General features: G+C 39.5%; 1 protein-coding gene across 5 annotated transcripts in view; it reads left to right on the top strand.

The window, feature by feature from the left end:
- LOC135106812 (pseudouridylate synthase 1 homolog) overlaps positions 1 to 18,741 on the top strand; it is a 129,388-nt gene that overhangs the window by 17,820 nt on the left and 92,827 nt on the right. The window contains exons 3-14 of one of the 5 annotated variants that reach the window (XM_064016137.1): positions 4,336 to 4,503; positions 5,809 to 5,973; positions 6,385 to 6,529; positions 7,172 to 7,338; positions 8,037 to 8,212; positions 8,954 to 9,060; positions 9,151 to 9,251; positions 10,022 to 10,227; positions 13,868 to 14,052; positions 14,253 to 14,368; positions 14,634 to 14,700; positions 16,518 to 16,849. In XM_064016137.1, coding sequence (XP_063872207.1) covers positions 5,817 to 5,973; positions 6,385 to 6,529; positions 7,172 to 7,338; positions 8,037 to 8,212; positions 8,954 to 9,060; positions 9,151 to 9,251; positions 10,022 to 10,227; positions 13,868 to 14,052; positions 14,253 to 14,368; positions 14,634 to 14,692 — 1,419 coding nt within the window. In that variant the 5' untranslated portion in view covers positions 4,336 to 4,503; positions 5,809 to 5,816 and the 3' untranslated portion in view covers positions 14,693 to 14,700; positions 16,518 to 16,849. Of the gene's footprint in view, positions 1 to 4,335; positions 4,517 to 5,808; positions 5,974 to 6,384; positions 6,530 to 7,171; positions 7,339 to 8,036; positions 8,213 to 8,953; positions 9,061 to 9,150; positions 9,252 to 10,021; positions 10,228 to 13,867; positions 14,053 to 14,252; positions 14,369 to 14,633; positions 14,701 to 16,517; positions 16,850 to 18,741 lie in introns of those variants that run through there. The other 4 variants (XM_064016136.1, XM_064016140.1, XM_064016138.1 and 1 more) reach the window with 4 other exon arrangements.

The raw sequence follows: 18,741 nt of genomic DNA, 5'->3' as shown, positions 1-18,741 counted from the left end.
GGAAGGTCACTATTCACCCCCACCCCCCCTGCTGCTAGTGAAACAGTTGCCGGTTTTACTCTACTCAACGTCTCCCTTGCTGGCTCTTCAGCTGTACTATACTACGTCTTGACACACTTCTCTTGTCTCAAACACCTTGCGACGTGAATACAGAGTGAGTCAGCTCGCTGCAAAACTGCCGAGAGGAGCTGTAACGAAGCTAGTCATGGGATATGTTGGCGGCACACACCATGGTTTGTCGCGTGTTACTGGGAAACATCCTCCCCGCACATCACGTGTGGTCACGTGTCACGCAAACACAGGAACATCAAGATGCAAGATGCGTGCTGGCCTTGCACACCCTGCCACCGCGCAATGACAATCGCATATCAATACTGTCTTGACTTTCGTCTCACCGGATCGCTAACTTAACGCACCGAAACCGTACTGCATATTATTCCTTCCTTAATAAAGCATGTTTTCAGTGCAAGCAAGATCGGTGAGTTATTTGTTTATTTATCTATTGTTCTTCTTCTTCTTCTTCTTCTTCTTATTATTATTATTATTATTATTATTATTATTATTGTTGTTATTATTATTATTATTATTATTGTTATTATTATTGTTGTTGTTATTATTATTTTTATTGTTGTTGTTGTTATTATTATTATTATTATTATTATTATTATTATTATTATTATTATTATTATTATTATTATTATTATTATCATTATTATTATCATTATTATCATTATTATTATTATTATTATTGTTACGCCCTAAACATTCACACACACGCACCTACACCCAAGCACTCACACACATACCCACACACAAGTACCCCACGCGTCTGTGGGCGAGCACATGAGCTGCGAGAGGGTAGTAGATGCAGGCGAGAGGCCTGTGTTTACATGAAAAACTACTGCTGACCCAGCACAGTGGGCCTGGCGCTGGGAATAACAACTACCCTCATAGGAAGCGAGGACACTGGACTGTCTGGAGTCACTGGACAGACCAGGACAGAAACAAGGTATCTCTGGTGAGCGGAGGCCGTGTGCTCAGCGACCTCTGCCTTCAGGAAGCCTTCAGGAAGCCTCCCGTCAGCGTCTCCGTCAGTGCCTCGCGGAGAATCGACTCTGCGCCTCGTGACTGACTAAGACTAACGTTTAGTATCCCGTCTTCAGACTCAAGGAGTGCGGACGCTTGTGCTCTCGGCGCGCCGGGGACATTCCCCGTCGGCGCCTCCGTCACCGACCCCTCCGGCATCCCGGGGGGTAATTGCAGTGTATTACAGGACTAGATAGTGTATAACGAACTAGTTTGACATCTACAAGCGGAAGCGTCCCGAGTGCCACAGCATTGGGCCTTGCGCACAGCAGCTCACCGGTCCGAGGGGCGCCTGGGACTCTACGGATGTTGAATATCATCCTTCACCAACAAACCACGACAGAGCCCAACGGTGACCACCCCAACCAGTCTAGCCAATGACCCAGAGCCACAACGTTCCTCCTGTACGCCCCTGCCGGCGCCTCCGCCCAGGGAAGGCTGTGCAGTTGACGGTGGTGGACGGCTCTCTCCCGTCCCGGCCACCGCGGGAGTAACATCATCGAGGGAGAGATACCCCAGCCTAGCCGGTGATTCAGAGCCACAATGCCCCTCCTGCACGCCCCTGCCGGCACCTCTGCCCAGGGAAGGCAGTGCAGTTGACGGTGCTGGACAGCTCGTTCACATCCCGGCCACCGCAGGAGCAACATCGTCGAGGGTGATGTACTCCAACTTAAGGCATGATTGGGTGGGCCGATAGGCGACCCTGGGGGACCCTGCTGTGTTGCGGGGGCCCCCGGGGGGGGAACAGGGACGGTGCTCCCTGTTCGCCGGTGCTCCGGCGAAAAGAAAAGACAATTGAAAATGAATCAGGTGTGCGCTGTACAGAGGATAGGGAATGGGACGTGGAGGCAAAACTTGGGTCTCCAGCACTGATTTATTTAGCAGAGTTGAGAAGTGCCGGGTTTTCCTTGCAGAGTTGAAGTGCAGGCTCTCTCTCTCTCTCTCTCTCTCTCTCTCTCTCTCTCTCTCTCTCTCTCTCTCTCTCTAATTATAGACCTGTCAGCTTAACTTCAGTTGTAGGTAAAATGTTAGTCAATAATAGCGAGGAACATTAGGGAACATTTAGACAAACATAACTTGATAAATCAGTCACAGCATGGCTTCACGAAGGGGAAGTCTTGCCTGACAAACTTGTTAAGTTTTTACAGTAAGGTGTACGAGGCAGTAGATAATGGTGATAGTTATATCTTATATCTGGACTTTAGTAAAGCATTTGACAAGGTACCCAATCAAAGGCTCCTGAGAAAGGTTAGGGCACACGGGATAGATGGGAAGGTGTTAGGCTGGATAGGGTCATGGCTTGGTAACAGGCGACAGAGAGTGGTAATAAACGGCTCGAAATCCGAGTGGGGTCATGTAATTAGTGGGGTGCCACAGGGATCAGTATTAGGGCCATTGTTATTTCTAATATATATCAATGACTTGGATTGTGGAATTAGTAGTGATGTTAATAAATTTGCGGATGACACAAAGATAGGTAGATTAATTAGGTCAGAATCGGATGCCATCGCCTTGCAGGCAGACTTAGATTGAATGAATGGACGGATAGATGGCAAATGCAATTTAATATCAATAAATGCAAAGTGCTTAGCGTAGGTAGAGGAAACCCACACAATAGGTACACATTAAACAACCAAACTCTGGTAGGTACAGGGTACGAGAAAGATTTAGGAGTTATAGTTAGCTCTGAACTCCGTCTAGGGAAACAATGCATAGAAGCCAAAAACAAGGCAAATAGGGTACTAGGATTAATTTTTAGGAGTGTTATAAGTAGAAGGCCGGAAGTAATATTAAAGTTATACTTGGCGCTGGTCAGACCTCATCTAGACTACGCTGTGCAGTTCTGGTCCCCACATTACAGGAAAGATATAGGTCTATTAGAATCAGTACAGAGGAGAATGACTAAAAGGATACAGGGGATGAGGAGTATTCCTTACGAGGCGAGGTTGAAGCTGTTAAATTTACATTCTCTAGAGAGACGTAGGTTAAGAGGGGACCTGATAGAAGTCTTTAAGTGGTATAAGGGTTATAACAAGGGAGATGTAAGCAAAATTCTTAGGATCAGCAACCAGGGTAGAACAAGAAATAACGGGTTCAAGCTTAAAAAATTTAGGTTTAGGAAGGAGATAGGAAAAAATTGGTTCTCAAATAGAGTGGTAGATGAGTGGAACGGACTCAGTAATCATGTAGTTAGTGCTAGGACACTAGAGAGCTTTAAGAGAAGATTAGACAAGTTTATGGATGGGGATAGCAGATGGAAATAGGTAGGTGTGTTTCATACGGGGACTGCCACGTGTAAGCCTGGTCGCTTCTTGCAGCTTCCCTTATTTCTTATGTTCTTATGTTCTTATGTTTTCTCTCTCTACTTTAAAACAACTACGAAGTATTTTTCATAAACAAGTGGAAAACTATCTTGCAGTTAAGTCACTGGAAATTCTATAGTATTTGTAATGAAGTGTTATATTAGCTCAAACTGTCACGATGATGCATTAAATTTTAAAGGAATATTCTGCCATGAGGAGATTATTAAGATGGCATCCGTCAGGCTCAAGATTTGCTCGGAATTTTCTTTCTTCTTCTTTTGCAGTTGGTTGAGTGATTGAAATTGGCTTCGGAACAACAAGGTCAGTAGTTCGTACCACCGATCTCTGTAAGGACAAAAATACAGTTTGGTGTGGTTCATACTGCTGGTCGAACGGAGAGCAGGAGGTTCACTTGATGCTCCGGAACTTGCATCTAAGTTTCGTCTTCTCGCGTTTGTCATGTCACTATTTGTGTGTTTGGTATCCATTTCTCAAAGCACATCTTTGTCATGTTGCGACTGCTTTTTTACCTGAGGATTTTTTTAAGGGTGTTTTGATGTTACTAATAATAGTTTAACAATATTATGGATCATCAGTGGAAGAAAACATCCATGGTAGTCTTATTGACAATCCACATGAGGGTAAAAAACTTATATCATTATGATTCCTGGTTACTATTTTCGTTTATTTACATAATCATGTCAGTCTTGGTTAAAATTTTCAAGTGATAATTGCGACTGAGGTAGATTAGAATTATGTGAGAAATTCTGTTTCTTCCTGCTTTTGTTTATTATCATTTTCATTTATATCCTCCTTATCCTTTCTTTGCAACTTATGACGATATAGTCCGTAGCGAGGAATCAAAAGCGACCATCGACATAAAGATCAAGATTGTATCCATCATCATCATCATCAGGAGACCCACATGTGTTTGTATACCTCACAGACGACGGCAAGAGGCACTGGCGTTTGAGTGAGAACCAGCCGCCTGCCGTGTGAGTCCTTGCCAGGGTTTTGGCAACCGTCTAGAACGCCCTTCAGCTCAAGAAGAGGTCACCTGCACGGCCTTATCAATTCCCCAAGACGAACAAGGCGACACAACACTCCCGTTGAGGTACACTGGACTGGTAAGCCGGGTGACGATGTACATATTGCATGCCAGCAGAATACACCATAAGGCTAAATGATGTCAGATGAAATAGCCCCTAAGTATTGAGGGGGATTTAAGGTTATGTAATGCCTGTATAATCTATCAAATAAATAAGCCTCTAATATGCCCCACGAAGACTAAAGATTATGGATTATGGAATACGTAAATTATTTGCCGGTAAATTTATAGTTTAAGCCAATGTCCCCAATCTCTACCCACGGCCCACGGCGTTATTATTAATATCCGACAAGTAGTGTAATCATTAGAAATTATGTGAATAGTGAGAAGAACAAAATGAGGTAGGTTATTACCACGTAGTGTGTAATGGCTTAAACTATAATAAAACCCTAACCTAACCTAACCTAACCTAACAACTGAAGTTCAGGCAACAATACACCATTTATGTTTACCTGTGGACTTAGAAAAAGTTGAGAGCGCTGTGCATTCCCAGGCCTATTGTGGCGTTATTATTAATTTTCGACAAGTAGTGTAATCATTAGAAATTATGTGAATAGTGAGAAGAACAAAATGAGGTAGGTTATTACCACGTAGTGTGTAATGGCTTAAACTATAATAAAACCTATTTGCCAAATAAATGAGCCCCAAATTAGAGATGGGTTTAGGACAGCTGCTGGAGATGCTTCATTATTGTATTATGGTAATTATGGTCATAACTATTGCTAATAAAGGTTAACTGGGTGCAATCTATTTTCACATCTTGCATGTCTGAAGTTGAGGAAGAGTGACGTGTTCTCACAGAATGTTTCAGAATGTTACTTAAATAAAATTCTCACCTGTATCATCATCTGGATCTCATCATACTCGGTATTTTCATGACATGGGTTTCTTATGGCAGGTTTCATTATTAATTTTGAAATACCTTTACGTAACAGTTTGGTCATTAGGATTAACAGAATTTCCCTGTAATAAAATTAATGGCTTTTGGACTGTCTCAAATTATTTACATACCAGGAGATTTTTAGTACATTTGATATTCATATTCCTTACAGAAAAGTATCGTAATGCCTCTATTTTTGCAGGTCTAAAGTTACAGATGGAAAAAAAGAAAAAAATATTTGTGGATATGATTAAATTGGCATGATGTCGGCCTGTGACATGTATGGTGCTTGGCTTCTTGAAAGATAGTTATTCTTCAATTGATTTCCCAGTCCAAGTCTCCCTTACACTTAAACTGATGTAGTAGGTATTTAGTGGGATGTTATGAGTATGTTGCCAAAGGGAAGATGAGTAAATATTATGTCTTTGCAGGACTACTCATGCAAAGAGGCTGTGTTATTCATATCTCAAGTCTGAGGAACAAGTTGCCAAGATGCAGGTATCTACCTCTTCCAAAAGAGAGGTGTCCAATCAGGATGGCCCCCATGTTTACTACTATTCAACACAGAAGATATTGTACCAGGGATACTCTGAGAGGTAATTCAAAACTTTTAATTATTCATTTATTTATTTTGCTTGAGGAACAGGCCATCCTGTGTGTATTTTTCTATTTAGAGTTTGTTTCTCCAGTTTAGCAGTGGCTTCCGACTTACACCAGGTCCCTAATCACTGCTAGGTGAACAGGGGCTACACTGCAAAGAAGTCTGCCCAAAGACTTCTAACCTGACCTGGGATTTGAACTCAATGCCTCCTAAGTGTGAACTGGGCGCACTAACCACTGTGCTACTAGCGCGCGTGTGCGTGTGTGTGTGTGTGTGTGTGTGTGTGTGTGTGTGTGTGTGTGTGTGTGTGTGTTACACGTGATAATTCTGTGGTCTAATTTAAATCTTGCTGATTATTTTATGATTTAATGATGGGATTATACCTGTTTTTCTTGTCCATTTCTAGTGGTTTATGACCCCAAGCTTGTCATGAGTGAAGAGGAGGTGAAACACATCAAGCTGGAGCCAGTTCTGTCAACGTTTCAGCCATTCAGGAAGAGACTTGCTCTGCTTCTTTCCTTTAATGGCCAAGAATATTATGGCATGCAGAGGTGAGATGTATTCCGAAGAATCATTAAAGTAATTTGACATCTATCTATAAATAATAATATCTGACATTATATTGTAAACAGAAAAATTGCAGTTACAGAAAACTTCATCATTACTGGACTGGCTGTTGGAAAGTGTACAAGAATCAGTGCATTGTTGGAAGAGAGTCTTGGGCCTGGAAGTCTTTCACCTTTTATATCTTGAGATCAACCATTTTTCTGAGGGCCAGCTCTGAGAAACACTGATAAAACTGTGTGAATTTATCAGAAGTTTTGTGGGAAGTAAAGTTAAATTTCAGTGTTTTTTTCTAATTTTAGTGCTTTTTAATATCCAGACCATAAATTATAGGGAGAAATGTACTGAAAAACTTCTTCAGCATTGTGTAGCTGGCTGGTATAAAAAGTACAATAAATCTCAAGGCACAGAACATTCTTTTGAACATATTGGAAATTTATGGCCACAGTCTGACAAGTAGGCAGACACAAACAAAATGGGAAGGAAAACCTAACAAAACTGAAAATTAACAAGGTGATAGAAATATTAATAAATGTTCTTCTAGTAATATATCCATATTTTGTTGAATGAATTATTGACTGAGGATGAATGAAAGATACTTGAGATGGTGACTTGATTTGTTACTTCAGGAACATGACAGGTAGCACTATAGAGGACCATCTACTAAAGGCCATGCTTGACACTGGCCTCATAACACAGGAGGAGTTCATCATCCCCAAGCTCTTCTGTTTCCAGCGATCCTCACGCACTGATAAGGGAGTGTCTGCTGCAAGGCTGCTGGTGTCTTTTGATTTAGGTAAGTATTGAATTGCCAGTCAAATCTTTTTTTTCTCTTTAATGCAATAGGGGCATTGGACTAGGGAAAAAACACAACAAGAACTGAGATGCTTTTCCGTAAAGGAAGGTGAAAAAGGATGATGTTGATACTGTTTCATTTATGGCATTTCCTGAATTTCATTAACCCTTTCACTGCAATATACAAAAATTTGCAGCACTCAAAGTAATTAATGGAATCTTTATAAGCATTTACAAGAAAAAAAGGGATAAAAAAATACATTATGAAATTTCTGGGCAGTGCTATGTTTGAAAGTGGCTGTAAAACAAGAAGAGGTGTCTCAGAGTGGTTAGTGATGAAAGAAAGGTGTGGCAAATAGCAGTGAAAGGGTTAGTATCACCTATATATATATATTGTTCTACTTTTTGGTGCCTCATTTTCCTTGAGGGATTTGCCATCCCATACACTTCCCTGTTGTGGAACTGTATCATTGTGTAGTCAAAACTGTGCCTGTAACGCACATCCCTACTCTTTCAGTATGTTCTCATTCACTCTATTAATTTTTTTCTTGATCAGTATCATTATAAATCTGTGGAATTCATCACAAAAAAAGTAAAATAATAAAATAAAATAAAATAATGCAAAATGAAGATACATATGAGTGTAGGCACACATATTCCTTTCCTGTAGCCTTCTTTAATGAATTTCTTTATACAAAGTTCTGACAGAGTGTGACAAATCAGAAATAAAGAGGAAGCTCAACCAGCACCTGAATGATAAAATACGAGTGATGGCTGTCTTCAAGACGATAAAAACTTTCAGCTGCAAGGCTTGGTGTGACTCCCGCACCTACTCATACACTTGTCCTTCCTTTGCCTTTGCTTCATATAAGGAGGTAAGTGGATGCTTCTTCTTCTCTAGAAGTTTAAAAAAAATGTAATTAAGAAAGAAAGGCATTACATGGACCAAGCATTACATGAGTAAGGGATTAGACAGGTGTGATCAAGGTTGTATGGATAGCTGTGACCATGACTTGGAATTGGGAGAAAATATAAAAAAAAATCACTGCAAAGGATCTTAATGGGGAGCATGAAGTAGTCAGAGGGTGGAGGAGAGGAAGGAACAAGCCTTGAATCATCCAAGGCAGAGTTTTTAGAAATAGAAGAGATAGCAGTGATGCCATCAGGTTGAAATAAAGGAGGGAAAGATGAAGAAGCAAAATTATTGGAAGTTATTATTATTATTTGGAAGTTAAGTAGTCAAAGAATTTCTTAGTCAGAGAAGTTAGGTGAGAGGTATACAGCACAGATAAATTTTGTTTGAGAGTGAGTTTGTAGTTATAGCCAGATGGTGGAAAATTTGGAAGATTCAAGAGCATGGGCATGAGAGCAGGTTAGTTGTTGCACACAAACGCAAGATCCAGCTTTGGATTGAAAATGAGGATAGAGAAAGTAGAAGGGAACAGAGAAGGGGCTACTGTTAATTGCCTCAGACACCTGTGTTTCAGTGAGGAATAGAAGATGAGGTCTAGTAGAGGAGAGATGGTGTTCAACAGATTGAAAATTAGATGTAGCCATGTTCTTTTGTGAGGATACTAATAAAATGTCCCTATCTGACAACCATTGATGTTCAACAGGTCATCCAGGACAGTTACCGATTACCAGAAGATGCCTTGGAGGAGATCAGAAGACTCTTTGCTGAATACAAAGGTGTCCATAACTTTCACAATTTTACATCAGGAATGTAAGTTAAAAAAAAAAGTTTTTACTTAAGTGATGCATTTTTTCTCAAATAGATTATTGACATGTTTGTATTTTAATCATTCTTCTACAGAAAACCTCACGATCAGCAAGCAATCCGTCGTGTCCTAGACATTGAATGTAGTGAGCCATTTGAGCAAAGTGGACTGGAGTGGATCACCATCAAGATTAAAGGTTTGTATGATCCTTTGGTCTTGAATATTTCTCTTCTAGTGGTGAGACAAGGCTACCTTCCTTCTGCTTTCAAGAGGGATCCCAGCCTGGTACAGGAATACAGTAACCATAAAAGAAATTAACCTTTAGAAATGCAAGAAAAATCTGCACAAATAACAGTGTGTATTAGTCATATGTAGGGTACTAATTTTTAGAGCTCCGTGGATGTGGAGCCACAGATAGAAATGTATTTCTCATAAACTGTGGTTGTATATAAGATATGGATGCTAGAATATGAATATTTCTGGATGTGGGTGTGGCTTTCTTTTACCTCCATATCTGTGGCTGTGGATGTGGATGGTTTTTGCACATATCACAGTAATACACAGTGTACTGTATCTGCCACACAAGCCAAGTTTAATTTTTTTCACTACCAATTCATTGCATGGGCATCTGGCATAATTTCCTGTTCACTTCCCATTCAGTTCATAATTAACCCCAACTCTGCCATATATGACTGCAAAAGTGGGAGAGATTCTTAAGCTGTCCAGCCCTGTGAGGAAAAAAATAAGAATATTAAATGAAATGATAAAATATTTATGAGATTTTGCTGCTGTCCAGACTACTTTAAATTTTTCTCATCTTCATCATCTATCTTGTTCTTTCTGTTTTGGATGAATTAAAGCATCTGATTTACATTCATTGAAATACATGTTATTCTTCCTAATCTTACGTTTACATCACATTTGAAGTTTTTTATATGGACATTGTATGAAATTTCTCTTTTGCAGGATTGAGCTTCTTGCTTCACCAGATACGCAAAATGGTTGCCGTGGTCATAGCCATCAGGCGAGGAATGGCCAGTGAGAACTTCATTGCTCAGGCACTTTCAAGGGACTATACCTTCTTACCCATTGCCCCAGGGCTTGGCTTAGTCCTGGAAGATCAACACTTTAACAATTATAACAAGAAATATGGATCAAAGGGTACTCATGAGGTGTGTGTAGTTCTTTTGTCTTCCTTCTTTTTCTGGTTCCTGCCCTTTATTTCATCTTTATCATTCTTGTTATTCTCTGAAGGGAGAAGCATCAGCATCTGAAGTTAATATTCTGCTGTATAAAAAGTGAATAAGATGGGGAAGTTAGAGATTTTCAGAGTAGGACATCAAGAAATCTGCAAAGTACCAGATGGCTTTCACCAAGCTGCTCCTGATTACATAATAGCATCTTTCATTTGCAACATTAAAAAACTTATACAAGCTTCCCTCAAAGCTTTCCATCATTGTCATGCTTGTTATTTGATTACTGAACATGTTCCAGTCATTTGCAAACTAATTTCCGTCCATCTGTTTTAAATCTGTCATTGTGTAATTTGAACTGATTGTTATGCATCCTGTCCTGCTCATTTTGTGGAAACCTTCAGTTTTATTTCTTTTGTTAAGACCTTTTATTCATCAAGAAGTGCACATTAGGTGTTGCATTCTATAACTGTATGGTAACACAAGCAGCCACAAAGCTACACACACCTACATGCACATACACAAAGGAGAGTTGTTGGCCTCATGCTTCTGTAAGATAGTAAGGTCATAACCTTCAAACTTAAGATACTTATCTACTACAGCTACAATATAGAAGGAGACACATCTGAATTGACTAGTTGGCTGTGATTTAGGGCTGAAACTAGCCACACTTAGTGGTTGCATCACTGTTTATAGTGCTCCAAGCTTATCTTACATTTATGTTTTTGCTTTTATTTATATTTTTTTTATTGATTATTTTGTATAATTGTTGATGAGCCACATTTACAATTACTTATATCTTGGTTACATAAGAAGCAAGAAGCCATCAAACCTACATGTGGTAGTCCCTGTATTAAACATACCTACTTATTTCCATCTATCATAACCATCCATAAATTTGTCTAATCTTTTAAACTCTTAAATTATTTTAAAGTTACCTAATGACTTGCCACTAACAACCTCATTACTGAATCCATTCCATTTATCTACAACTATATTTGAGAATTAATTCCTTCCTATCTCTTTCTTAAATCTAACTTTTTTTCAAGTTTGAACCCATTACTTCTAGTTTTTTCTGATTACTGATCTTGAGAATCCTGAAAATAAGTTTCTTTCATTTTCAGGGACTTCATTCTTTATTGTGTATTTACCATGTGGGTTTTTTTCTAGCTACACTAAATACTTTTACATTTGTTTATATTAAATTGCTTTTGCCATCTGTCTGTCCATTCATTCTTTCTATCTATATCTGGCTGCAAGGTGTTGACATCCAAATTCAATCTAATGAATCAGTCTGTCTTCATCATCTGCAAATTTACTAACATTGCTACTAATATCACTGTCTATGTCATTAGTATATATAAAAAAATAATAATTTCCCTAAAACTTATCCCTATGGCCCCTCACTAATTACTTGACCCTTCTCAGATTTACAGCCATTAATTATAGCTCATCTTTTGCATAACCACAGCTTATTTTCACCTTCCTATCTGTCCAGTGCACCTTAACCTTTCTCAAGAGCCTTTGATGAGGTACCTTAAGCATGTCTGTTTTGTCGCTTGGCTATTGAAGACTTTCTTTGTGCATTTATTTAGTAATTTATTTTGTAATCAATTATTACAAAGTGTGGGTGCATGATGAGCTTATCTACTGGCCTTTAAATTCCCCTGTTTAAACCATTATTCCCATTTTTTTTTTTTTTTATGTAGGAGGGACACTGGCAAAGGGCAACAAAATTACAATAAAAAAAAAAATACATAAAAAAATACACTGAGACGCCAGTCCCAAAAAAGGGTCCAAAGCTGTAGTCGAAAATTGAAGGATAAGTGTCTTGAAACTTCCCTCTTGATGGAATTCAAGTCATAGGAAGGTGGAAATACAGAAGCAGTCAGGGAGGTCCAGAGTTTACCAGAGAAAGGGATGAATGATTGAGAATACTGGTTAACTCTTGCATTAGAGAGGTGGACAGAATAGGAGTGAGAGAAAGAAGAAAGTCTTGTGTAGTGAGGCCGGGGGAAGAGGGGAGGCATGCAGTTAGCAAGATCAGAAGAGCAGTTAGCATGAAAATAGCGGTAGAAGACAGCTAGAGATGCAACATTGCGGTGATGAGAGAGAGGGTGAAGACACTCAGTTAGAGGAGAAGAGTTGATGAGACGAAAAGCTTTTGATTCCACCCTGTCTAGAACTGTGGTGTGAGTGGAATCCCCCCATACATGTGAAGCATACTCAGTACATGGATGAATAAGGCCCCTGTACAGAGTTAGCAGCTGGGGCGGTGAGAAAAACTGGTAGAGACGTATCAGAACACCTAACTTCATAGAAGCTGTTTTAACTAGAGATGAGATGTGAAGTTTCCAGTTCAGATTATAAGTAAAGGACAGACCAAGGATGTTCAGTGTAGAAGAGGGGGAACAGATGAGTGTCATTGAAGAAGAGGGGATAGTTGTCTGGAAGGTTGTGTCGAGTTGATAGATGGAGGAATTGAGTTTTTTGAGGCATTGAACAGTACCAAGTTTGCTCTGCCCCAATCAGAAATTATAGAAAGATCAGAAGTCAGGCATTCTGTGGCTTCCCTGCGTGAAATGTTTACTTCCTGAAGGGTTGGACGTCTATGAAAAGACATGGAAAAGTGCAACGTGGTATCATCAGCGTAGGAGTGGATAGGACAAGAAGTCTGGTTTAGAAGATCATTGATGAATAATAAGAAGAGAGTGGCTGACAGGACAGAACCTTGAGGAAAACCACTGTTAATAGATTTAGGAGAAGAACAGTGACCGTCTACCACAGTAGCAAAAGAACGGTCAGAAAGGAAATTTGAGATTAAATTACAGAGAGAAGGATAGAAGCCGTAGTAGGGTAGTTTGGAAATCAAAGCTTTGTGCCAGACTCTATCAAAAGCTTTTGATGTGTCCAAGGCAACAGCAAAAGGTTCACCAAAATCTCTAAAAGAGGATGACCAAGACTCAGTAAGGAAAGCCAGAAGATTACCAGTAAAGCGACCTTGACGGAAACCATACTGGTGATCAGATAGAAGGTTGTGAAGTGATAGATGTTTAAGAATCTTCCTGTTGAGGATAGATTCAAAAACTTTAGATAGTCAGGAAATTAAACCAATAGGACGGTAGTTTGAGGGATTAGAACGGTCACCCTTTTAAGGAACAGGCTGAATGTAAGCAAACTTCCAGCAAGAAGGAAAGGTAGATGTTGACAGACAAAGCTGAAAGGTGCAAGCACAGAGGCACAGTTTTGGAGAACAGTAGGAGGGACCCCATCAGGTCCATAAGCCTTCTGAGGTTTAGGCCAGCGAGGGCATGGAAAACATCATTACGAAGAATTTTAATAGGTAGCATGAAGTAGTCAGAGGGTGGAGGAGAGGAAGGAACAAGCCCTGAATCGTCCAAGGTAGAGTTTTTGGCAAGGGTTTGAGCAAAGAGTTCAGGTCAGGAATATGAGTAGGCTGTTACATTGGTATGTTCATGATTTAGGATTATTAACACAATTACTACACGTATTCTTTTAATTTATACACTATGAGTTGTTGATATAAACTCCTAAGATTCTTTGTTACCTCAAAGGCTTCTACCAAATGTGTTATTGTTGTTTCTTTGTTTATTTTCAGATGCTCAGTTGGGACTCTGAAGCTGAAGTAATTGAAGAGTTTCGCCACAGGAATATCATTACTCCCATAATGAATACAGAGCTGAAAGAAAGATCAATGTTTGAGTGGTTAAGATTACTTCATGGTTACTGTACTGATTTCGACTTTACCATGTTGAAAGAATCAGAGCTGGACAGCAAAAACAGGTTAGCATCTAGAATGATGAGTTGAGGTGAAGTGTAATGTGACTTTTAAGTTAGTATACTGGTGCATTCCAGGTGCTGGTTGCATAGGGAGAGATGGAGGCCTCTAACATGGCCACCCATTTGGGGATGCTTTTGAAGGAAGCAAGATAGATAGATAGATATAAAGGAAGATGGCATATGTATTTTCTTTCTGTCCACAGAAGGCCTGAAACTAGGAGTATTGGACTTTTAGTGTCACTGAATTGGCTCATAGAACAAAAGGACACAGCTGACTCTATAGTTGAAGATGGAACTCATGCTTCTCACCTGGTTGAAGGTAGGCTTGATAATTGTAGCATTATCTTGTATAGCACTCCATTATGAATACAGTTTTATTTTATTGAGGAAAGAATTTCTTTTGGAAGACCATAAACTGGATGTATGGTCAGTGTGAAGGAAGTGTTAAGTACAGGTGTGTGGAAGACTGATCCTCATCACAACACTGCATGAGGATCTCTTAAATAGTACGTCTGCCAAAACTTGCAGCAGTGCTTCTTTAATTTTGCTGCGCCAAACTAAACATTTCTGTTTCCTGTTATTAGAACTCATCGGACCAGATAAGGATGAATCTTCTGTTGTGGCCATGCTAATGGATGACTAAGTTGAGAGGTGGGGAATCTGAAGCTAAAGGGCTAAAGGTGGAGTTTTGATTAGCACATGATTTTTACATGAGATAAAGTTTTTTGTGCCATCCAGCCATTTAACATGTTCTGATGTATCTTTTGAAGTGCCTTGTTACCTTGTTCATTTTTCACATTGGCTTGGTTATGTCCAGCAGCTTTTTTACAGATAAAGTAGAGGAGTTAGAAAGTTTGGGAAAAAGTCAAGATTAATGAGCTCACATTGATGGTTATATATATATATATATATATATATATATATATATATATATATATATATATATATATATATATATATATATATATATATATATATATATATATATATATATATATATATATATATACGGTAAAATCCCTCTTATCTGGCATCAATGGGACTGCCGACATGCCGGATACTTGAATATTGCCGGATACTTGAATAGAAGTGAAATTATGTCACAATCACCACCCTACACTCACACATCTTACCATAACAAAGATCAGCTGATCTTAATCAGCAGCTGATCTGATCAGCTGCTTAAGTGTAAGCACAACATGCTTCCTCTTTTCTACAACTTTAGGCATGATGAAGGCGTCAGGCGATAAACAGTGCACACGCGGGACTGAGTCACCGAGTAAACACAGTGCAGTGAGCCGCTGGTGGTGCGAAGCAGTGCGCTCTGGTGGTGAGAGGACAAAGTATGCCTCGCGTGGGAATTTTAATCGATTTTATGAGTACACATTGAATTTTTTATTGATTTTAAGGCTCGGGGAAAAATGTGCCGGATACTTGAAGCTGCTGGATACTCGAATGCCGGATGAGAGGGATTTTACTGTGTATGTATATATATATATATATATATATATATATATATATATATATATATATATATATATATATATATATATATATATATATATATATATATATATATATATATATATATATAGGTAGATTGATTGTCTTGACTCTACTCATAGATAAAACTTCATCATCATCATCATCATCATCATCATCACCACATTGCTCTTAGTACCATTATTATTAATGATTTTTTTTCTATAGTTGAGGGGATGGGATAGGTAATATTGATATCAGAAAGAGCCTGGCCAACGGGTCACCACTATGTACAGTACCCTTATAGGTTGCAACAAGCCCCACTGATAACAAATGATGTGATAATTGACACATTTTTGTTTAACGGGAGTGGGCTGCAAATAAATACGATTTTTTGACATGGACCTTGAAATTGAGTTTTTAACAGCATAGTCACCCTAGAGCTGTCTGCTGTTTCCTGTGAAAACAGAAACAAATAGCATCATATGTTTAAGTCGCCTTTGTTTATAATTATTTAAAGGTATCTAAATGCCCCACCACACACTAGGCCATGTGTCTTTTAAAAACTCGTGGTTTTAAAGGATTTTTAAAACTTTTATTAAGTGTTTTTATCATATTTGTGAACATCCATATGGCAGCAGTGCTATAGAGGAGCAGGAGGGGCAGCTCTGAGCCACCATAGCATGACAGGTCCAACCATCTCAGTGTCTGCTTAGACGTCAAAGAGGGGTACAGTACACATGCTTAGCTGTCTAGCACCTCACCCCATTTTCTTGGCTTTTCTTGCCCTTTCACAAGTTTGGAAGTGACAGGTCATAATTCAGAGGCAAAACTTGCATGGCTAGAAGCAATTAAGAGAGAAAAGAAAGGAACACCAGTCACCAGCCAACACACTCTTGTCACCAGCGCAGGCATTCTTATCATCACCTTGCCCAACCTCACACCTCACCTCTTCAACCCCTCAGTCTCTTCCCTCTGCCTCTCAGGAACCTCCACCACCATCACAACTCACTGCTGAGTCCTACCAAGTAGCAAAGCTGGATATACGAATCTAGCTATTCCAGGAAAAAATTCCGCTCCTCTGCGGAGACGAGGGGAAGTACTTCATCTCTCTCCCACTTTGAAAGCCTCGTATCCGAGATATGCCACAAATACTTTGGAGAGAAGAAAATTGAGGGAAAAACAACTGCTTTGACAGCACTGTCACCATCACTTGTGTCACGCCCTCTGATACTCTCACTTGCTAGTGAGTAATATCCTGTCAAACAGGAGGGGACCATGTGTTAAACCTGAACATGATAATAAACACTGGTTTACTTTTGGTTGTAATTTTCTCCTATTATTTGTAAAATGTTACTGAAAAAAGCCTACATATGCAATGATATGCACTTCTTAGAAGAAAATGGCTCATATCTCAAAAGTTGTATTTTCCACATTTGAAGTGCAATTTCTCTGTTGACATACAAGGCAATGCAGATGTAAAGGTATCTCTGGAAAGGGAAAAGAAAGGCATGGTAGATTTTTTTTTGGTCAAAAATTAATTTTTTTTCATCAAAATTTGTTTCTGTTTTATCTCTATATGAAATGTCTAATTAAAAATTCATCTTTGGTGAAATGAAGATATATGTATGTGTATTATGGAGAATGATTTTCAAAACAATTGCTTGAAAAACAAGAGAGATTCAAGCGATACTGATGCAATTTTTTTTTTTTAATTTTCAGTGTGTAATGTATATTGTTTCCCAGAAACTAAAGAACGTATCTCATTGAAAATTTGGGATTTGATGTTTTGGTTACTAAGAAACATGCATACCAAAAATCATGTGTATCAGGAAAAAAAATAATATCACTTTTAAGGGTAACAGGCGTCCACTCCCCTTACAAGACTGTCAGTCAAATGTTATGATTGTGGAATATTAGTGAGCATCACACCTTGCTCTGTTTTACTCCAGCCATTAGGCTGCTCATCTTATGTTAACATAAGGGTAATGGAACTATCGACTCCCAACAACCAAAATTGTCAGGATTTCATACAAGGTTCAGGATACTTTACTGTATATTGCTGTGCATACTTACAGTACAGATCTATGTAAATCAAAACTCTCCATTAGATATTGGAGTCTGGTCTTTTTTTTTTTTGGTTTTACACACAGTGTACACTGGTTTGTAAAGAGGCCCTGGAGCTATACTTAAATCTCTTGCTTCAGTGCCATATGTGCATGTATCTTGATGCAGTGCGTGCTTTTCTCTTTTCACCGCGTGTCGAATAGACCGCATCCAGATTCTGATAATAGGCTGACTCTAAAGCTGTGAAATGAAGGTTTTGGCTCGTAAAATGAGAGAGAGAGAAAAAAAAAAGTTAGAAATGATATCTCGTCGATGGTTAAGGCTGAGGCATCAGAGATGAGCACAAGTGCCATGCACCACATCGTAGAGCATGCGTCTCCACCTGCACTTCAACACACCACCTCATTGCTTCGCCTTGTCTGTTTGTGCCAGGTGGTTCGCTTCACGACAAATACGCTAGAGTTAAAGTTTATCATGATAATTGTTATGAAGACGATCAGGCTGTTCGGATAACAGAGGGTTCGAAACAGGTTTATATGCTTAAGTAAAGTCTCGGTTCGTTTCAACAAAGAGCTTCGAAAGCAATCTAATTCTATTGCAAATCAGGCAAATCGTTCTAAGGCCGTCTACAAATAAAAGAACGTTTTTGTGAATGGAGCGTGCGAGTGGCGGCGTCGAGGCGCGCCCTGCTGGGTGGTGGCACGAGGCCTCTTCACCACGGCCCGCACCTTTGTCTTCCCTGGCCCCTTTTCCGCCTGCTTCCGAGGCTGCGCGCGTGGGGCATCAGGCAGGCATCGTGGAAAATACACGATGACAGGGAGAAAACAGAGGGAAAGAAGGAGCCATGAGGAGGTAATGGAGATAAGTAAACAAGCCTGGAGTCGATTTTAAAGGCAGTCCAACTTACGCGCTCTTCATGGACAAATCAATAAAGATGGCGGAAATAGCAGTGGTGCCACATGCTCTCACAATTCTCCATAAACATTGTATTCTTCCCTATGCTTGTGATCTGACGCACAGTGCCTGCCCTTTAACACTTGTTTTCACCTTCGAAAAATGGCCAAGGATCACGCAGGTGGTACTCAGGCAAGTTTTACACGTTGGAACATTGAAAGGCTTCACGACGTGGCACTTGTATTCGAA

The sequence above is a fragment of the Scylla paramamosain genome, chromosome 14, assembly GCF_035594125.1.
Source record: "Scylla paramamosain isolate STU-SP2022 chromosome 14, ASM3559412v1, whole genome shotgun sequence".
Lineage (NCBI taxonomy): Eukaryota > Metazoa > Arthropoda > Malacostraca > Decapoda > Portunidae > Scylla > Scylla paramamosain.
Note: the sequence above shows the minus strand (reverse complement) of the source record. Positions and strands in the feature narration are given on the sequence as shown.